Consider the following 23,014-nt stretch of genomic DNA (forward strand, 5'->3'; position numbering starts at 1 on the left):
ACCACAGGAACTTGTATTATTTAATTTTACATTTATTTCAAACCTAAAAAGTTATTATTGGTATTAATATCTAAATTTTCCATGCCTAATTCAAATAGGGATTTGTGCAAGCTTAAAAAAATATATGTACGTAGTATGTATGTATATTTATTGTTAAATTTCTGACGTTTAACAACACTATAAATAAAAAAACTAATAATTTTATTAAGAGAATTGAAAAAAATTGTGATTTCGAAAAGCAAAACATGCAATACACACAAAAAGACGTTTGTTGGAGGTAAGTTTACTAACATAATTAATATTCTTTAATTTAATAATCAAACATAAATTTCTAGATAAAATTGCCGAGAATAAATTAAGCTGCCACTAGGAATAAATAACATATTTTATTCAAAACAGCGTAAAGTTTTCTATGGATAAAACTTACTGACTACATCAACCTACTAAAAAGTAAGTTTTCCTTCATAAAATTTTTTGTGCAAAAAAAGTTTCTTTAGAAAATGCATGTGTCAATTTGTGAAGCGATTCTTTCTATAGAAAACGTTTCTGGTAGAGACATTTTTTATCGCAAATGTCCCATGCACAGAAATAATTTTTCTATAGAAAACGTCTCTAGTACGTTTTCCCTTTTCTATAACAAAATCGCCTCGCACAAAGACATTTTTACTACAGAATACTTCACTTGTACAGAGGAACTTTTTCTATTTTTGTATAAAAAAATATTTTACAGACAATTTTTACTATCTAATTTTCTATAGAAAAAGCTTTAAAGAGACTTTATCAATACAAAAAGTCTGTTTTACAGAGACAAATTTATTTGTAGAAATTCTATTATAAATTCAAGTCCAATTTCTATTATAAATGTAATTCTTTTTTATTTTTCATGTTTTTACATATTTATTCTTAAAATATTAAAATTTGGATTTTCCATGTCTGATTAAAATACTAACTTTCGCAAAAGATGTTAGTTGAATTTTGAAACGTTTAACAACACTGTAGATAAAAACGGTACTTTATTTTTTTTGTTAACGAAAAAAACAAGCGTCACTACAGAAGAAAAGAGTTGCTTGTACAGATTATTCATATTATTTGGCTACTTTCATTTTAAAATTAATAAATGTTGACTGCCTCAAATATTTAAATATATAAAATAATACTATATGGACGAAAAAAGTAAAAAAATTCAAAAATTTTGTTATTTTAAACAAAAGTGTCTCTGTCATGGGACTTTTCTATAGAAAGTGTGTATAGAAAAAAGGGTCTGCGTAAAATAAACTTTTTCTTTAATATCCATTATATTGTCATATTTTTATCAAATGTGTTTTCCTATATTCTACTCAGCTGCCCACTTCAAAAGATCAAAAAGTTTCTGGAGTATTGGATCAGACTTTTAAATAACTTGGCAATAAACAAAAGCTGCCATTTGGAACAATTTCCAAAAAAATATTCAAAGACATACAGTATTGGGAAGTAACTAACCGACACCACCTACTAAAAAGTAAGTTTTCAAAAGTTTTATAATTATTAATTTAAAGAAAAGTGTCTCTGTACAAGAAGCCAGAGAATTTTTCTATTGAAAAAGTGTCCCTGTACAAGAGACATTTTTTTAAAAAAAGTGTCTTGTTACCAGAGACTTTTTCTGTTGAAAAAGTGTCTCTGTACCAAGAGACTTTTTGATAGAAAAATATCTCCGAACAAGACACTTTTTCTTTAGCAAAAGTGTCTCTGTAAAAAAGGCTTTTTCTATAGGAAAGTGTTTCGGTACAAGAGACTTTTTCTATTAAAAAAGTGTCTCAGTACAAGAGACTTTTTCTATAGAAAAAGCTTCTCGGTACAAGAGACTTTTTCTAAAGAAAAAGTATCTCGGTACAAGACACTTTTTCTAAAGAAAAAGTGTCTCGGTACAAGAGACTTTTTCTATAGAAAAATTGTCTCGGTACAAGAGACTTTTTCTATAGAAAAAGTGTCTCGGTACAAGAGACTTTTCTATAGAAAAAGTGTCTCGGTACAAGAGACTTTTCTATAGAAAAAGTGTCTCGGTACAAGAGACTTTTTCTATAGAAAAAGTGTCTCGGTACAAGAAAGTGTCTCGATACAAGAGACTTTTTCTATAGAAAAAGTGTCTCGGTACAAGAAACTTTTTCTATAGAAAAAGTGTCTCGGTACAAGAGACTTTTTCTATAGAAAAAGTGTCTCGGTACAAGAGACTTTTTCTATAGAAAAAGTGTCTCGGTACAAGAGACTTTTTCTATAGAAAAAGTGTCTCGGTACAAGAGACTTTTTCTATAGAAAAAGTGTCTCGGTACAAGAGACTTTTTCTATAGAAAAAGTGTCTCGGTACAAGAGACTTTTTCTATAGAAAAAGTGTCTCGGTACAAGAGACTTTTTCTATATAAAAAAAGTATCTCGGTACAAGAGACTTTTCTTTAGAAATTTTTCTTTAGAAAAATGTCTCTGGAAAAGAAACGTTTGCTATAGAAAAATGTCTCTGTACAAGAGACTTTTTCTAAGGAAAAAACTGTCTCTGTATAAAAAAAGTATCTATGAATGTATAAAAGACTTTTGAATTGTACTTGCACAAGAGACTTGATCAATAGAAAATGTTTATTTTACAGATACACTCTATAGAAATTCTATTATAAATTTAAGTCTAAATCATAATTTTGAACTACTAATTTATAAAATTAATTTCTGAAATTTCAAAATCCGAATTTTCCATGCCTGACTTAAATACTAACTTTTGCAAAAGATGTTAGTTGAATTTTGAAACGTTTAACAACACTGTAGATAAAAACGGTACTTTATTTTTTTTGTTAACGAAAAAACAAGCGTCACTACAGAAGAAAAGAGTTGCTTGTACAGATTATTCATATTATTTGGCTACTTTCATTTTAAAATTAATAAATGTTGACTGCCTCAAATATTTAAATATATAAAATAATACTATATGGACGAAAAAAGTAAAAAAATTCAAAAATTTTGTTATTTTAAACAAAAGTGTCTCTGTCATGGGACTTTTCTATAGAAAGTGTGTATAGAAAAAAGGGTCTGCGTAAAATAAACTTTTTCTTTAATATCCATTATATTGTCATATTTTTATCAAATGTGTTTTCCTATATTCTACTCAGCTGCCCACTTCAAAAGATCAAAAAGTTTCTGGAGTATTGGATCAGACTTTTAAATAACTTGGCAATAAACAAAAGCTGCCATTTGGAACAATTTCCAAAAAAATATTCAAAGACATACAGTATTGGGAAGTAACTAACCGACACCACCTACTAAAAAGTAAGTTTTCAAAAGTTTTATAATTATTAATTTAAAGAAAAGTGTCTCTGTACAAGAAGCCAGAGAATTTTTCTATTGAAAAAGTGTCCCTGTACAAGAGACATTTTTTTAAAAAAAGTGTCTTGTTGCCAGAGACTTTTTCTGTTGAAAAAGTGTCTCTGTACCAAGAGACTTTTTGATAGAAAAATATCTCCGAACAAGACACTTTTTCTTTAGCAAAAGTGTCTCTGTAAAAGAGGCTTTTTCTATAGGAAAGTGTTTCGGTACAAGAGACTTTTTCTATTAAAAAAGTGTCTCAGTACAAGAGACTTTTTCTATAGAAAAAGCTTCTCGGTACAAGAGACTTTTTCTAAAGAAAAAGTATCTCGGTACAAGACACTTTTTCTAAAGAAAAGGTGTCTCGGTACAAGAGACTTTTTCTATAGAAAAAGTGTCTCGGTACAAGAGACTTTTTCTATAGAAAAAGTGTCTCGGTACAAGAGACTTTTCTATAGAAAAAGTGTCTCGGTACAAGAGACTTTTTCTATAGAAAAAGTGTCTCGGTACAAGAAAGTGTCTCGATACAAGAGACTTTTTCTATAGAAAAAGTGTCTCGGTACAAGAGACTTTTTCTATAGAAAAAGTGTCTCGGTACAAGAGACTTTTTCTATAGAAAAAGTGTCTCGGTACAAGAGACTTTTTCTATAGAAAAAGTGTCTCGGTACAAGAGACTTTTTCTATAGAAAAAGTGTCTCGGTACAAGAGACTTTTTCTATAGAAAAAGTGTCTCGGTACAAGAGACTTTTTCTATAGAAAAAGTGTCTCGGTACAAGAGACTTTTTCTATAGAAAAAGTGTCTCGGTACAAGAGACTTTTTCTATAGAAAAAGTGTCTCGGTACAAGAGACTTTTTCTATAGAAAAAGTGTCTCGGTACAAGAGACTTTTTCTATAGAAAAAGTGTCTCGGTACAAGAGACTTTTTCTATATAAAAAAAGTATCTCGGTACAAGAGACTTTTCTTTAGAAATTTTTCTTTAGAAAAATGTCTCTGGAAAAGAAACGTTTGCTATAGAAAAATGTCTCTGTACAAGAGACTTTTTCTAAGGAAAAAACTGTCTCTGTATAAAAAAAGTATCTATGAATGTATAAAAGACTTTTGAATTGTACTTGCACAAGAGACTTGATCAATAGAAAATGTTTATTTTACAGATACACTCTATAGAAATTCTATTATAAATTTAAGTCTAAATCATAATTTTGAACTACTAATTTATAAAATTAATTTCTGAAATTTCAAAATCCGAATTTTCCATGCCTGACTTAAATACTAACTTTTGCAAAAGATGTTAGTTGAATTTTGAAACGTTTAACAACACTGTAGATAAAAACGGTACTTTATTTTTTTTGTTAACGAAAAAACAAGCGTCACTATACAAGAATCAGTTTAACTAGAAAAGCGTTGCTTGTACAGATTCACATTATTTGGCTAATTTTATTTTAAATTTAAGTAGTGTTGACTGCCTCAAATATTTAAATATATAAAATAATAGTATATGGACGAAAAAGTAAAAATTTTGTTATTTTAAACAAAAGTGTCTCTGTACATGAGACTTTTCTATAAAAAGTGTCTTTATTCAAAAAACAAGATACTATTTCTATAGAAAAAAGGGTCTGTGTAAAATAAACTTTTTCTTTAATATCCACTATAATGTCATATTATTATCAAATGTGTTTTCCTATATTCTACTCAGCTGCCCACTTCAAAAATCAAAAAGTTTCTGGAGTATTGGATCAGACTTTTAAATAACTTGGCAATAAACAAAAGCTGCCATTTGGAACAATTTCCAAAAAAATATTCAAAGACATACAGTATTGGGAAGTAACTAACCGACACCACCTACTAAAAAGTAAGTTTTCAAAAGTTTTATAATTATTAATTTAAAGAAAAGTGTCTCTGTACAAGAAGCCAGAGAATTTTTCTATTGAAAAAGTGTCCCTGTACAAGAGACATTTTTTTAAAAAAAGTGTCTTGTTACCAGAGACTTTTTCTGTTGAAAAAGTGTCTCTGTACCAAGAGACTTTTTGATAGAAAAATATCTCCGAACAAGACACTTTTTCTTTAGCAAAAGTGTCTCTGTAAAAGAGACTTTTTCTATTAAAAAAGTGTCTCAGTACAAGAGACTTTTTCTATAGAAAAAGCTTCTCGGAACAAGAGACTTTTTCTAAAGAAAAAGTATCTCGGTACAAGAGACATTTTTTTAAAAAAAGTGTCTTGTTACCAGAGACTTTTTCTGTTGAAAAAGTGTCTCTGTACCAAGAGACTTTTTGATAGAAAAATATCTCCGAACAAGACACTTTTTCTTTAGCAAAAGTGTCTCTGTAAAAGAGACTTTTTCTATTAAAAAAGTGTCTCAGTACAAGAGACTTTTTCTATAGAAAAAGCTTCTCGGAACAAGAGACTTTTTCTAAAGAAAAAGTATCTCGGTACAAGACACTTTTTCTAAAGAAAAAGTGTCTCGGTACAAGAAAGTGTCTCGATACAAGAGACTTTTTCTATAGAAAAAGTGTCTCGGTACAAGAGACTTTTTCTATAGAAAAAGTGTCTCGGTACAAGAGACTTTTTCTATAGAAAAAGTGTCTCGGTACAAGAGACTTTTTCTATAGAAAAAGTGTCTCGGTACAAGAGACTTTTTCTACAGAAAAAGTGTCTCGGTACAAGAGACTTTTTCTATAGAAAAAGTGTCTCGGTACAAGAGACTTTTTCTATAGAAAAAGTGTCTCGGTACAAGAGACTTTTTCTATAGAAAAAGTGTCTCGGTACAAGAGACTTTTTCTATAGAAAAAGTGTCTCGGTACAAGAGACTTTTTCTATAGAAAAAGTGTCTCGGTACAAGAGACTTTTTCTATAGAAAAAGTGTCTCGGTACAAGAGACTTTTTCTATAGAAAAAGTGTCTCGGTACAAGAGACTTTTTCTATAGAAAAAGTGTCTCGGTACAAGAGACTTTTTCTATAGAAAAAGTGTCTCGGTACAAGAGACTTTTTCTATAGAAAAAGTGTCTCGGTACAAGAGACTTTTTCTATAGAAAAAGTGTCTCGGTACAAGAGACTTTTTCTATAGAAAAAGTGTCTCGGTACAAGAGACTTTTTCTATAGAAAAAGTGTCTCGGTACAAGAGACTTTTTCTATAGAAAAAGTCTCTTGTACCGAGACTTTTTCTATAGAAAAAGTGTCTCGGTACAAGAGACTTTTTCTATAGAAAAAGTGTCTCGGTACAAGAGACTTTTTCTATAGAAAAAGTGTCTCGGTACAAGAGACTTTTTCTATAGAAAAAGTGTCTCGGTACAAGAGACTTTTTCTATAGAAAAAGTGTCTTGGTACAAGAGACTTTTTGTATAGAAAAAGTGTCTCGGCACAAGAGACTTTTTCTATAGAAAAGGTGTCTCGGCACAAGATACTTTTTCTATAGAAAAAGTGTCTCGGTACAAGAGACTTTTTCTATAGTAAAAGTGTCTCGGTACAAGAGACTTTTTCTATAGTAAAAGTCGGTACAAGAGACTTTTTCTATAGAAAAAGTGTCTCGGTACAAGAGACTTTTTCTATAGAAAAAGTGTCTCGGTACAAGAGACTTTTTCTATAGAAAAAGTGTCTCGGTACAAGAGACTTTTTCTATAGAAAAAGTGTCTCGGTACAAGAGACTTTTTCTATAGAAAAAGTGTCTCGGTACAAGAGACTTTTTCTATAGAAAAAGTGTCTCGGTACAAGAGACTTTTTCTATATAAAAAAAGTATCTCGGTACAAGAGACTTTTCTTTAGAAATTTTTCTTTAGAAAAATGTCTCTGGAAAAGAAACGTTTGCTATAGAAAAATGTCTCTGTACAAGAGACTTTTTCTAAGGAAAAAACTGTCTCTGTATAAAAAAAGTATCTATGAATGTATAAAAGACTTTTGAATTGTACTTGCACAAGAGACTTGATCAATAGAAAATGTTTATTTTACAGATACACTCTATAGAAATTCTATTATAAATTTAAGTCTAAATCATAATTTTGAACTACTAATTTATAAAATTAATTTCTGAAATTTCAAAATCCGAATTTTCCATGCCTGACTTAAATACTAACTTTTGCAAAAGATGTTAGTTGAATTTTGAAACGTTTAACAACACTGTAGATAAAAACGGTACTTTATTTTTTTTGTTAACGAAAAAACAATCGTCACTACAGAAGAAAAGAGTTGCTTGTACAGATTATTCATATTATTTGGCTACTTTCATTTTAAAATTAATAAATGTTGACTGCCTCAAATATTTAAATATATAAAATAATACTATATGGACGAAAAAAGTAAAAAAATTCAAAAATTTTGTTATTTTAAACAAAAGTGTCTCTGTCATGGGACTTTTCTATAGAAAGTGTGTATAGAAAAAAGGGTCTGCGTAAAATAAACTTTTTCTTTAATATCCATTATATTGTCATATTTTTATCAAATGTGTTTTCCTATATTCTACTCAGCTGGCCTCTTCAAAAGATCAAAAAGTTTCTGGAGTATTGGATCAGACTTTTAAATAACTTGGCAATAAACAAAAGCTGCCATTTGGAACAATTTCCAAAAAAATATTCAAAGACATACAGTATTGGGAAGTAACTAACCGACACCACCTACTAAAAAGTAAGTTTTCAAAAGTTTTATAATTATTAATTTAAAGAAAAGTGTCTCTGTACAAGAAGCCAGAGAATTTTTCTATTGAAAAAGTGTCCCTGTACAAGAGACATTTTTTTAAAAAAAGTGTCTTGTTGCCAGAGACTTTTTCTGTTGAAAAAGTGTCTCTGTACCAAGAGACTTTTTGATAGAAAAATATCTCCGAACAAGACACTTTTTCTTTAGCAAAAGTGTCTCTGTAAAAGAGGCTTTTTCTATAGGAAAGTGTTTCGGTACAAGAGACTTTTTCTATTAAAAAAGTGTCTCAGTACAAGAGACTTTTTCTATAGAAAAAGCTTCTCGGTACAAGAGACTTTTTCTAAAGAAAAAGTATCTCGGTACAAGACACTTTTTCTAAAGAAAAAGTGTCTCGGTACAAGAGACTTTTTCTATAGAAAAAGTGTCTCGGTACAAGAGACTTTTTCTATAGAAAAAGTGTCTCGGTACAAGAGACTTTTTCTATAGAAAAAGTGTCTCGGTACAAGAGACTTTTTCTATAGAAAAAGTGTCTCGGTACAAGAGACTTTTTCTATAGAAAAAGTGTCTCGGTACAAGAAAGTGTCTCGATACAAGAGACTTTTTCTATAGAAAAAGTGTCTCGGTACAAGAGACTTTTTCTATAGAAAAAGTGTCTCGGTACAAGAGACTTTTTCTATAGAAAAAGTGTCTCGGTACAAGAGACTTTTTCTATAGAAAAAGTGTCTCGGTACAAGAGACTTTTTCTATAGAAAAAGTGTCTCGGTACAAGAGACTTTTTCTATAGAAAAAGTGTCTCGGTACAAGAGACTTTTTCTATAGAAAAAGTGTCTCGGTACAAGAGACTTTTTCTATAGAAAAAGTGTCTCGGTACAAGAGACTTTTTCTATAGAAAAAGTGTCTCGGTACAAGAGACTTTTTCTATATAAAAAAAGTATCTCGGTACAAGAGACTTTTCTTTAGAAATTTTTCTTTAGAAAAATGTCTCTGGAAAAGAAACGTTTGCTATAGAAAAATGTCTCTGTACAAGAGACTTTTTCTAAGGAAAAAACTGTCTCTGTATAAAAAAAGTATCTATGAATGTATAAAAGACTTTTGAATTGTACTTGCACAAGAGACTTGATCAATAGAAAATGTTTATTTTACAGATACACTCTATAGAAATTCTATTATAAATTTAAGTCTAAATCATAATTTTGAACTACTAATTTATAAAATTAATTTCTGAAATTTCAAAATCCGAATTTTCCATGCCTGACTTAAATACTAACTTTTGCAAAAGATGTTAGTTGAATTTTGAAACGTTTAACAACACTGTAGATAAAAACGGTACTTTATTTTTTTTGTTAACGAAAAAACAAGCGTCACTATACAAGAATCAGTTTAACTAGAAAAGCGTTGCTTGTACAGATTCACATTATTTGGCTAATTTTATTTTAAATTTAAGTAGTGTTGACTGCCTCAAATATTTAAATATATAAAATAATAGTATATGGACGAAAAAGTAAAAATTTTGTTATTTTAAACAAAAGTGTCTCTGTACATGAGACTTTTCTATAAAAAGTGTCTTTATTCAAAAAACAAGATACTATTTCTATAGAAAAAAGGGTCTGTGTAAAATAAACTTTTTCTTTAATATCCACTATAATGTCATATTATTATCAAATGTGTTTTCCTATATTCTACTCAGCTGCCCACTTCAAAAGATCAAAAAGTTTCTGGAGTATTGGATCAGACTTTTAAATAACTTGGCAATAAACAAAAGCTGCCATTTGGAACAATTTCCAAAAAAATATTCAAAGACATACAGTATTGGGAAGTAACTAACCGACACCACCTACTAAAAAGTAAGTTTTCAAAAGTTTTATAATTATTAATTTAAAGAAAAGTGTCTCTGTACAAGAAGCCAGAGAATTTTTCTATTGAAAAAGTGTTCCTGTACAAGAGACATTTTTTTAAAAAAAGTGTCTTGTTACCAGAGACTTTTTCTGTTGAAAAAGTGTCTCTGTACCAAGAGACTTTTTGATAGAAAAATATCTCCGAACAAGACACTTTTTCTTTAGCAAAAGTGTCTCTGTAAAAGAGGCTTTTTCTATAGGAAAGTGTTTCGGTACAAGAGACTTTTTCTATTAAAAAAGTGTCTCAGTACAAGAGACTTTTTCTATAGAAAAAGCTTCTCGGAACAAGAGACTTTTTCTAAAGAAAAAGTATCTCGGTACAAGACACTTTTTCTAAAGAAAAAGTGTCTCGGTACAAGAAAGTGTCTCGATACAAGAGACTTTTTCTATAGAAAAAGTGTCTCGGTACAAGAGACTTTTTCTATAGAAAAAGTGTCTCGGTACAAGAGACTTTTTCTATAGAAAAAGTGTCTCGGTACAAGAGACTTTTTCTATAGAAAAAGTGTCTCGGTACAAGAGACTTTTTCTATAGAAAAAGTGTCTCGGTACAAGAGACTTTTTCTATAGAAAAAGTGTCTCGGTACAAGAGACTTTTTCTATAGAAAAAGTGTCTCGGTACAAGAGACTTTTTCTATAGAAAAAGTGTCTCGGTACAAGAGACTTTTTCTATAGAAAAAGTGTCTCGGTACAAGAGACTTTTTCTATAGAAAAAGTGTCTCGGTACAAGAGACTTTTTCTATAGAAAAAGTGTCTCGGTACAAGAGACTTTTTCTATAGAAAAAGTGTCTCGGTACAAGAGACTTTTTCTATAGAAAAAGTGTCTCGGTACAAGAGACTTTTTCTATAGAAAAAGTGTCTCGGTACAAGAGACTTTTTCTATAGAAAAAGTGTCTCGGTACAAGAGACTTTTTCTATAGAAAAAGTGTCTCGGTACAAGAGACTTTTTCTATAGAAAAAGTGTCTCGGTACAAGAGACTTTTTCTATAGAAAAAGTGTCTCGGTACAAGAGACTTTTTCTATAGAAAAAGTGTCTCGGTACAAGAGACTTTTTCTATAGAAAAAGTGTCTCGGTACAAGAGACTTTTTCTATAGAAAAAGTGTCTCGGTACAAGAGACTTTTTCTATAGAAAAAGTGTCTCGGTACAAGAGACTTTTTCTATAGAAAAAGTGTCTCGGTACAAGAGACTTTTTCTATAGAAAAAGTGTCTTGGTACAAGAGACTTTTTGTATAGAAAAAGTGTCTCGGCACAAGAGACTTTTTCTATAGAAAAGGTGTCTCGGCACAAGATACTTTTTCTATAGAAAAAGTGTCTCGGTACAAGAGACTTTTTCTATAGTAAAAGTGTCTCGGTACAAGAGACTTTTTCTATAGAAAAAGTGTCTCGGTACAAGAGACTTTTTCTATAGAAAAAGTGTCTCGGTACAAGAGGATTTTTCTATTGAAAACAAGATACTTTTTCTATAGAAAAAGTTTATTGGTACAAGAGACATTTTTATAGAAAAAGTGTCTCTGTACAAGAGACTTTACCAGAGACTTTTCTATAGAAAAAGTGGCTCTATACAAGAGACTTGTTTTTATAGAAAAATATCTCCGAACAAGACACTTTTTCTATAGAAAAGTGTTTCGGTACAAGAGACTTTTTTATAGAAAAAGTGACTCGGTACAAGAGACTTTTTCTATAGAAAAGTGTCTTGGTACCAGATACTTTTTCAATTGAAAAATTGTTTCGGTAAAGAGGCACTTTCTATAGAAAAAGCTTCTCGGTACCAGATACTTATTCTATTGAAAAAGTGTCTCGGTACCAGATACTTTTTCTATAGAAAAAGTTTATTGGTACAAGAGTCTTTTTCTATTGAAAAAGTGTCTGGTACCAGTTACTTTTTCCATAGAAAAAGTGGCTTTGTGCAAGACGGTTTTTCTATTGAAAAAGTGTCTCGGTACAAGAGGCTTTTTCTATTGATAAAGTGTCTCGGTACAAGAGGATTTTTCTATTGAAAAAGTGTCTCGGTGTCAGATACTTTTGCTATAGAAAACGTGTCTCTACAAGAGGCTTTTTCTATTTTAAAAGTATCTCGGTACCAAGTGACTATTATATAGAAAAAGTGTCTCGGTATAAAAGACTTTTTCTTTAATGTAATTTTAATATTAATATCCATTTTCTTGTCATATTTTTGATCTGAAACGTTTTCTTTAATCTCCACAGTTGTTCACTTACGAAGAGACAAACATTTTTATTTCATAATCGAGCAGAATATTTTTCGGATTAAATTGCAATAGAGAAAAACTACAATTTGGAATAGAGAAAAACTACAATTTGGAATAGTTGGAAAGTTACACACCGCCACCACCCCATAAAAAGTAAGTTTTAAAAAATTTCATTATTTTAACCAAATTAATCTGCACAAACGACTTTTTAAAGAAAAAGTGTATCTGTACAGGAGACTCTTTTTGTATAACAAGAGTCTCTGTATAAGAGACTTTTTTATAGAAAAAGTTTCTCTGCACATGAGACTTATTTTATAGAAAAATGTATCCGAACAAGAGAAGTTTTCTATAACAAATGTGTCTCTGTACAAGAAACGTTTTCTATAGAAAAGTGTCTCTGTAAAAGAAGACTTTTTTGTAGAAAAAGTGTCCTGTATAAGAGACTTTTTTATAGAAAAATGTCTCCCAGCAAGAGACTTTTCCTATATCAAGAGTACAAGAAGCTTTTTCTATAGAAAAAGCGTCTCGGTACAAGAGACTTTTTCTATAGAAAAAATGTCTCGGTACAAGAGACTTTTTCTGTAGAAAAAGTGTTTCGGTACAAGAGACTCTTTCTATAGAAAAAGTGTCTCGGTACACGAGACTCTTTCTATAGAAAAAGTGTATCGGTACAAGAGACTTTTTCTATAGAAAAAGTGTTTCGGTACAAGAGACTTTTTCTATAGAAAAAGTGTCTCGGTACAAGAGACTTTTTCTATAGAAAAAGTGTCTCGGTACAAGAGACTTTTTCTATAGAAAAAGTGTCTCGGTACAAGAGACTTTTTCTATAGAAAAAGTGTCTCGGTACAAGAGACTTTTTCTATAGAAAAAGTGTCTCGGTACAAGAGACTTTTTCTATAGAAAAAGTGTCTCGGTACAAGAGACTTTTTCTATAGAAAAAGTGTCTCGGTACAAGAGACTTTTTCTATAGAAAAAGTGTCTCGGTACAAGAGACTTTTTCTATAGAAAAAGTGTCTCGGTACAAGAGACTTTTTCTATAGAAAAAGTGTCTCGGTACAAGAGACTTTTTCTATAGAAAATGTGTCTCGGTACAAGAGACTTTTTCTATAGAAAAAGTGTCTCGGTACAAGAGACTTTTTCTATATAAAAAAAGTATCTCGGTACAAGAGACTTTTCTATAGAAAAAGTGTCTCGGTACAAGAGACTTTTTCTATATAAAAAAAGTATCTCGGTACAAGAGACTTTTCTTTAGAAATTTTTCTTTAGAAAAATGTCTCTGGAAAAGAAACGTTTGCTATAGAAAAATGTCTCTGTACAAGAGACTTTTTCTAAGAAAAAAACTGTCTCTGTATAAAAAAAGTATCTATGAATGTATAAAAGACTTTTGAATTGTACTTGCACAAGAGACTTGATCAATAGAAAATGTTTATTTTACAGATACACTCTATAGAAATTCTATTATAAATTTAAGTCTAAATCATAATTTTGAACTAAAAATTTATAAAATTAATTTCTGAAATTTCAAAATCCGAATTTTCCATGCCTGACTTAAATACTAACTTTTGCAAAAGATGTTAGTTGAATTTTGAAACGTTTAACAACACTGTAGATAAAAACGGTACTTTATTTTTTTTGTTAACGAAAAAACAAGCGTCACTATACAAGAATCAGTTTAATTAGAAAAGCGTTGCTTGTACAGATTCACATTATTTGGCTAATTTTATTTTAAATTTAAGTAGTGTTGACTGCCTCAAATATTTAAATATATAAAATAATAGTATATGGACGAAAAAGTAAAAATTTTGTTATTTTAAACAAAAGTGTCTCTGTACATGAGACTTTTCTATAAAAAGTGTCTTTATTCAAAAAAAAAGATACTATTTCTATAGAAAAAAGGGTCTGTGTAAAATAAACTTTTTCTTTAATATCCACTATAATGTCATATTATTATCAAATGTGTTTTCCTATATTCTACTCAGCTGCCCACTTCAAAAGATCAAAAAGTTTCTGGAGTATTGGATCAGACTTTTAAATAACTTGGCAATAAACAAAAGCTGCCATTTGGAACAATTTCCAAAAAAATATTCAAAGACATACAGTATTGGGAAGTAACTAACCGACACCACCTACTAAAAAGTAAGACACTTTTTCTATAGAAAAAGTGTCTCGGTACAAGAGACTTTTTCTATAGAAAAAGTGTCTCGGTACAAGAGACTTTTTCTATAGAAAAAGTGTCTCGGTACAAGAGACTTTTTCTATAGAAAAAGTGTCTCGGTACAAGAGACTTTTTCTATAGAAAAAGTGTCTCGGTACAAGAAAGTGTCTCGATACAAGAGACTTTTTCTATAGATAAAGTGTCTCGGTACAAGAGACTTTTTCTATAGAAAAAGTGTCTCGGTACAAGAGACTTTTTCTATAGAAAAAGTGTCTCGGTACAAGAGACTTTTTCTATATAAAAAAAGTATCTCGGTACAAGAGACTTTTCTTTAGAAATTTTTCTTTAGAAAAATGTCTCTGGAAAAGAAACGTTTGCTATAGAAAAATGTCTCTGTACAAGAGACTTTTTCTAAGGAAAAAACTGTCTCTGTATAAAAAAAGTATCTATGAATGTATAAAAGACTTTTGAATTGTACTTGCACAAGAGACTTGATCAATAGAAAATGTTTATTTTACAGATACACTCTATAGAAATTCTATTATAAATTTAAGTCTAAATCATAATTTTGAACTACTAATTTATAAAATTAATTTCTGAAATTTCAAAATCCGAATTTTCCATGCCTGACTTAAATACTAACTTTTGCAAAAGATGTTAGTTGAATTTTGAAACGTTTAACAACACTGTAGATAAAAACGGTACTTTATTTTTTTTGTTAACGAAAAAACAAGCGTCACTATACAAGAATCAGTTTAACTAGAAAAGCGTTGCTTGTACAGATTCACATTATTTGGCTAATTTTATTTTAAATTTAAGTAGTGTTGACTGCCTCAAATATTTAAATATATAAAATAATAGTATATGGACGAAAAAGTAAAAATTTTGTTATTTTAAACAAAAGTGTCTCTGTACATGAGACTTTTCTATAAAAAGTGTCTTTATTCAAAAAACAAGATACTATTTCTATAGAAAAAAGGGTCTGTGTAAAATAAACTTTTTCTTTAATATCCACTATAATGTCATATTATTATCAAATGTGTTTTCCTATATTCTACTCAGCTGCCCACTTCAAAAGATCAAAAAGTTTCTGGAGTATTGGATCAGACTTTTAAATAACTTGGCAATAAACAAAAGCTGCCATTTGGAACAATTTCCAAAAAAATATTCAAAGACATACAGTATTGGGAAGTAACTAACCGACACCACCTACTAAAAAGTAAGTTTTCAAAAGTTTTATAATTATTAATTTAAAGAAAAGTGTCTCTGTACAAGAAGCCAGAGAATTTTTCTATTGAAAAAGTGTCTCTGTACAAGAGACTTTTTCTATTGAAAAAGTATCTATTTTTAGAGACTATTTTTATAAAAAAGAAGTGTCTAGTTACCAGAGACTTTTTCTATTGAAAAAGTGTCTCTGTACCAATAGACATTTTTATAGAAAAAGTGTCTCGTTTCCAGAGACTTTTTCTATTGAAAAAGTGTCTCTGTACCAGGAGACTTTTTTATAGAAAAAGTGCCTCTATACAAGAAACTTTTCTATAACAAAAGTGTCTCTGTACAAGAGGCTTTTTCTATAGAAAAGTGTTTCGGTACAAGAAACTTTTTCTATTGAAAAAGTGTCTCTGTACCAAGAGACTTTTATATAGAAAAAGTGTCTAGGTACTAGATACTCTTTCTATAGAAAAAATGTCTCTGTACAAGAGGCTTTTTCTATAGAAAAGGTGTCTCGGTACCAGACACTTTTTCTATTGCAAAAGTTTTTCGGAACCAAAAATTTCTGAAATATGGTTAGATATTTCTGAAAAATAATTAGAATTTTCTGAAATATAATTTAAAATTTCTGAAATGTAATTAGAATTTTCTGAAATATAACTAGAAATTTTTGAAATACAATTGGAATTGCTGTAGACTGAAGACTAGAATATTTATCTAAACCTAAAAATAGATTTTTTAACAAAATGTATTTTACATTATATAACATTTATTTTTTTTATTTTAAAATTTACGATATATTTTTAGATGTTTTCATTAGTAAAATTTGACAATGACAAGCTTTCAATTGTGAATTCAAAAAAGGTGGATAAAATAATTAAAGGGACATGCGTCGTAAAATACAATGGTGGAAAATATGCGGCGCTACTTGTTGCTCAAAATGGTATGTACAGACTTTTAATGTTTTTTTATGTTAAGGCATGTATAATGCAAATAATTTATATGTATGATATACTTAAGTACTATATATGTATAAGTTACTCTATCCACAATCACATGGCAAACATGAAACATCAGATACTAAATCTATAATTGCAAAACGTAATTTAAATAGCCATATTATCTTTATTTTATTTAGATGAAAAATCATACCTCCTAGATTTAAAAATAAAAAAGGAAAGTATTTCAAAACCTATACTCCAATCAAAAATCAAACATGAAGGAGTACAACCGTCCCATAATATTTCGACATCTTCCAATTTGAATTCATCTCCATCGCCAAAAAATACTTCTCCGAAAAACGATAATTTAAAATGTAAAGTAAATGACAAATTAACTCTTGTGTTGGAACACAATAAAAATATGTACCCTTCCGAGACATTAAATATTGTAACGGAAGCATGCCGCGATAAAAAGTCTTTAGATGAATTCAACGCCATTCAAACGCCTCAAAAAGAAAATTTTACACCACCTGTATATATTTCGCCAAAAAATTCTAATTTAAAATTATGCAAAAATAATAACAAAGTAGTACTTTTATTTGACCGAAATGAAAATTTTTTTAAGTCCGATTCATTAAATATCGATGAAAATCAAAATTCTTCGGAGACATTCAATGCGAAAAATGAACTATCTTCAAAAAAAGCTTCTGTAACACTTAACATAGTAATGTCGCCTACAAAATCTACGAATTTAAATCAAACTAATGGCCCTAAGTCACCGGAAAAATATAAATTAGAATTAGACAAAAACGAAGTATCCATTTCATCTGATAACGATCAAAATACCTCTGAAAAAACTGTTAACAAATATAATAGTACCAGCTTATTTGACACCACATTAAAATCGGAAAGTTCTGATTCAAATTCCATTTTCAACAAAGAAATATGCACCACATCTGACCACGATTTAAATACCTCTACAGATATATTTAAAGCAAATACAAATTCTTCTACTGAATTCTCCACCCATAAAGTAACTCCTAAAGAAAGTTTTGTAATGTCTCTTGATTCTACTGCTCACAGCTTATCTGACATAACATTAATACCGGAATGTTCTTCTTACTCAAGTTCCATTTGCAACATGGAAACATGTACCATATCTGATCACGACCCAAATACCTCTGAAACGTCTCATAAAGAAACTCACGAAGAAAGCTTTATATTTAATCTGGATAAAACTACTAACAAACATAATAGCACCAGCTTATCTGACATACCGTTAAAACTTAAATGTTCTTACTCAAGTTCTATTTTAAATAAGGAAATATGTAATACATCTGACCACGACTTCAATGTCACCGCAAATACAAAGTCTTCTACTGAAACGTCTCATGAAAAATCTTTATTAACACCCAATGAAAGTTTTTTAATGCCTGTTGATCCAATAGTTAACAAACATAAAAGTACCAGCTTATCTGACACCACATCAAAACCAGAAAGTTCTGCTTACACAAGTTCAATTTATATTGAAGAGAGTTCATTTTCAGAATATTTACCAGAAACTTCAACCGATGTAAGTAAAGAGCCATTAAAGAACTGTAAAAACATTTCAGAGAATAATACATCTGTAGATGTAATTGATATGCCCATAAATGCAGAAAAAGTCGAAGTTCCACATTCTACAAATAGGTCTAAAAAACATTTTTGTATATTTTGTAAAACGTTACAGTCAAAAATTAGTAGACATATATTTTTGAGGCATAAGGATGAAAAAGAAGTCAAAAAAGCTTCAATATTACCCAAAAAAAGTATGGAACGTTTAAAAATAATTAATGAATTAAGAAAAAAAGGTGATTTTTTACATAACACATCCTCGAATTTCAACAGCGGAATTTTAATTGTTAGTCGGCAACAACAGCGTAATATCAAAAATAAAGCTGATGATTATGTCTGCTGCACAAATTGTAAGGCTTATTTTTCTAAGAGAACGCTTCGAATTCACACTAAAAAATGCCTCCCCAATAAAAACAAACGCACAAATTTTATTGAAAGTCGAAGGTCAACGCAGTATATGCATTCGGTAGCCAATAAGGTTTTAAAATTAAAAATTTTTCCTGTTTTGCGCGATGATACAATATCAAGGTCTGTGCGGTATGATGAACTCATTTTAAAATTTGGTAACAAACTGACCGAGAAATATTCATCCGAGCATCAGCATGACATGATACGTGCAAACTTAAGATTACTTGGACGTTTTAAAATCGAGTTAAAACAATTAGATCCGGATATAAATGAGCTAAAAGATATTTTTAAGCCACATTTATTTGATAAATGTGTTAAAGCCCTACGAACAGTGGCTCAATGGGATGAAGATTTAATGTGGTTCAAAACGCCCGCCGTAGCTCAAAACCTAACATCCTTGATAAAAAAATGTGGCAAAAAACAACGAGCTGAGTTTATTAAAGAAGAACGTGAAGACCTGAAAATTGATTTAGAGAATTTTCTTTTGCTTTGGGAAGAAGAAATTCCAACATTGATAAATAAAAAAGCGGTAGAAGACCAAAATAACAAAAGACGAGACAAGAAAGTTGTGCTACCTTCGAGAGAAGATATTAAAAAACTACATACTTATTTAAAAGAACATATTATGAATGCTATGGAAACTCTTATGAATGGGTTTAGAATGTCAAGTTGGATGCAATTAGTTCAGACTACTTTAATTTTTATTCAAATATTTAATCGCAGAAGAGCTGGAGAAATCGAAAGATTAACTATAGATAATTTTGGAAACAAAGAAAAAATTACTGATAACATTGATAAAGACAGTTTAAAAAACTTATCACAAGATTCAATAAAATTCGCAAAGCAGTTTGTAAGAATAACACTAAGGGGAAAACTTGGTAGAACCGTCAGTGTTTTATTATGCCCGATGTGTGTAAAAGCTATTGAACTTATTATAAACTTTAGAGGTGAGGCTGGAATAGCTGATGGAAATAAATACATTTTCTGCAAACCATCCAGTTCAACGTTATCAAAAAAGTATCACAGAGCTTGCCCTTTATTAGCAAAATTTTCTGAAGAATGCGGTGCAAAAATTCCTGAAAGCCTTAGGGGTACTACACTACGTAAGCATATAGCTACATATACCTCATTACTTAATGTTGAAGAGGCATCGGTCGATAGGCTGGCGAATTTTATGGGTCACCACAAAGATATACACAAAACAATATACCGAATGTCCGTTCCAGTGGCAGAAATTACTTGTGTATCCAAACTCTTAATGGCAGCTGTAGGCGATGAAGATGAAATGGAAGATGAATATGGGGATGATGAAAACGTTGAGGAGGAGGAGGAAGAGGGTGAAGTTGTAGTTAACGATAGTATAGATAAAGATAATTCGGAAATTTCATTAGAAAACAGTCACACATCGAAATCGTCATCGAGCAAAAAACGTAGAAGCAGTAAGTATACTTTCGACATAACTACGAGCGTCGTTATTATAACAAAAACATAAGTATTTTATTCAATTAGAAATGAAAACAATTTCAATACTACAAAATTTACTTTTACGCCATTATTTGTACAATTAGAAATTTCTGAAATTGAATTATAACATTTTCACTTGTATTTCAAAAGTTTCTAATTGTATTTCAGAAATCTATATCTAATTCATTTGTATTTCAAAAATTTCCAATAACATTTAAAATATTTCGAAATATAATAGAAATTTTAAAATGTTTGTAGATTTTAATAGTATTTCAGAAGATTTTAATTTAAATTCCAAATTACCAATTATATTAACGAAATTTTACTTAAAATTCTAGTATAGGTAAATTTTTGAAGTATGTACGTTAACACAAATAAATATTATATAAGAACAACATACATGTCTGTTCTGTAAATCGAATCGGTTTCAAAACTAAGAATTCGATTTTAAACAACCAATTTACTAGGATTCGGTTTACAGAACAGACCGGATAATTTAAAATCTTTTAATTTTATTATATTGTATTAATTTTGGCAATGAAGAGTACATCCGATATATATATTTTTTCTTAATTAGCATCACCTTTCGGCAAAACCAAAAGAACCAGGTGGAACTCGGAGGAAAAAGATGCAATATATTCAATATTTGGAGATTTAAAAGATTTAGAAAGACTACCAAATCTTAAGGAATGCTTAAAAGCCATTCAGACATCGTCAGCACTTAAGAATAGAACGCCACAACAAATAAAAACTTGGATAGACAATCAAAGGCGGTACAAAATGGACTAACGTAAGTTTAATGTCCCTATTACGGTTATCAACTCGACGTAGTTTTGTTGAAATTGAAACAACTTAAATTTTTTTTGGTATTAGGGATTACAACTAATTCCAGTTCAAATTGTATTTCTGTTCCGTAAATTCATTCGAAATCGATTATAAATAAATTAAACAATTTAGAAATTTACGCTTTTCATTTCTTTCCTAATAATTTATACAAAACAAGTGTTGTAATTTTTTGACAAAAATTTGTAATAATCTAAATATTGTTAGATGTAATCAAGTAGATTTAATAGTTTCGGCTTTTGAACCAACCAATTAATATATTTGGGACCTTGAATTTTTAAAGAAACTATTTTTTTTATTTCTTTTTTTGGCAAAAATATAAAAATTAAATATAGCAATTACTTTGTACAAAAAACAGCAAGAAATAATAATTGATTTTGATAAAATAACTAAAAATCAAGAGATGGATAGTAATTTCTGACAAAAATAAAAATCCGAAATTAATTTTTTTTTTAATTTTTAATACAATAATCATAACAGTTACGATCCCTGGTTGTAATAGTGACATGAAAGCAATAAATTGACATTTCGCTGTGGGCTATTATGAACAAAGTTAATATTTCTGGGAGGGGAAGACATTGTTCTATATAATCTAATAATCCAATACAGCTTTTGAAAATTTTAAAACAAAATAAAACATAAATTTATACACATGTATTTATTAAGTTAACTAATTTATCTTTTATTATATTTTCAGTTACAATTAAAGTGTATTTTCGCAGAAATTCTACGATGACTGGCGATATTTTTGAAGGAAAACTAAATTCCTATATGATTTGTCTAGTGTACCATGGATCCTAATCGCTATATTTGTCGAAATTTAATACAAAATTTATATAACAAAAATATAAAAGAATAAAGTGTGAACACTTTTATAGAAAATGTAAATTTATACGATGTTTCAGTTTTTGTGGTTTTAGGAATTTTTTTTAAAGAAAATTTATAAAGAATCACTCGAATAGAGAGTTTTCCGTTATTTTTAATAAATTTTCTAAAAGTATCATTTGAAGAACAAAAGGTATCAAAACTGCCTTTTTATAAATTATCATTTAATTAGGATTTAGATAAATTATCATTTAGTTTAGTTAGTTTAATGTTTCTATGTTCAAAATTACAGATAATCCAAAAAATTTCCTTATAGATTTTCATCACTACCCTACATGTTAAATGTATATTAAGGACCCTGTTAAATATTATAAAAATTCAAAATGAAAAAAAACCTAAAAGTTCCCACATTTAGATTCTAATTCAATATTAAAAATGACAAAATGAGTTTGCTACTCAATTAATGTTATATGTTTTGATTCCATATTATGGAAAATTCAAAAATTATCATTTGAGGAACAAAAAAGTATATACAAATTTTTAAATTTTATTAAATTAAAGACCCCAAAGCTCTTTCTTAACCATTACGATGAGAAAATAGTCCCAATAATATTTCAGACATATTTTTCACCTTTAGTAGCATTTTCTTTTAATGGATTTTATTATTTTAAAGGCTAATATTTGTTGGAATAATAATTATCTTGAAAAATACAAATATAAAAAGATAGTGATCCGTAAGAGGCAAATTTTCGATGTCCTATAATAGGATATATTCCAATAACTTTTGAGTTGACATTCTGAAGTGTTCAAAATTTTTAATCTAAATCAATTTTAGTATATCGAACTCAATTTAAATGAAAAAATGTTTAATCCTAATATCCTAATATATATTATAAATTTGTCTGTAAGTCTGTTTGTTTGTTAGCCAACAACGCCTAAACGGCTGGACCAATTTTATATTCCAAATATAGATAGATTTGGAATATAGATAGATCTTTTATCTGAGCAGGTTTTAGGCTATAAATCTTTTTAAAGTTTGGACCGGAAGGACCGGATAATGGGAATAATGGGAGAATAAACGGGCAAAAATAGTACTTAAATAGTAAAGGTTGTATTTTGTGTGTTATAAAGCTAAACTTATTATGAGATAGCTTGGTTAAGTTTTGAAAATACATATTGGAGGTTTTTCGTTCCCAAAGTTGTACCAAAACGGGATAAAAAGGGGGAAAGGGACTAAAAAACGGGCAAAATATGTACCTTTATACTTATAACTGTTTCTCTTAGTTATTGGAATATACATAAATCTTTTATCTGCGTATGTTATAGGCAATACGTTTTTCCCAAAATTTGGATCAAAAGGGGATAAAGTGGGAGAAAAAAATTGGCGAATTAGTACTTTTTTGCGTTAATACTATATTTTGTCTGTTCTAAATCTGAACTTATTACGATTTAGCTTAGTTAAGTTTCCAAAATATATATTTGATGTGCACTGTTTTCAAAGTTGTACCA

General features: G+C 29.4%; 1 protein-coding gene and 1 long non-coding RNA gene across 3 annotated transcripts; both read left to right on the forward strand.

Annotated features, from left to right (window-relative positions):
• Positions 1-5,021: 5,021 nt before the first annotated feature.
• On the forward strand, positions 5,022-15,411 carry LOC135962807 (uncharacterized). Of its 2 annotated transcripts, XR_010576693.1 has the most exons (6): positions 5,022-5,171; positions 7,777-7,933; positions 9,630-9,786; positions 12,042-12,196; positions 14,023-14,179; positions 15,261-15,411. It is a non-coding gene; the product is annotated as an uncharacterized LOC135962807 (long non-coding RNA). The 2 variants fall into 2 exon arrangements; XR_010576694.1 differs by lacking the exon at positions 12,042-12,196.
• Positions 15,412-19,118: 3,707 nt separating this feature from the next.
• On the forward strand, positions 19,119-21,568 carry LOC135962806 (uncharacterized). Its single transcript, XM_065514700.1, has 3 exons — positions 19,119-19,812; positions 20,415-20,627; positions 21,378-21,568. The coding sequence occupies exons 1-2, from the start codon at positions 19,281-19,283 to the stop codon at positions 20,624-20,626; spliced, it is 744 nt and encodes a 247-aa protein (XP_065370772.1). The 5' UTR covers positions 19,119-19,280; the 3' UTR covers position 20,627; positions 21,378-21,568.
• The last annotated feature ends 1,446 nt before the right edge of the window (positions 21,569-23,014 follow it).

The sequence above is a fragment of the Calliphora vicina genome, chromosome X (genome assembly GCF_958450345.1).
Source record: "Calliphora vicina chromosome X, idCalVici1.1, whole genome shotgun sequence".
Classification (NCBI taxonomy): Eukaryota; Metazoa; Arthropoda; class Insecta; order Diptera; family Calliphoridae; genus Calliphora; species Calliphora vicina.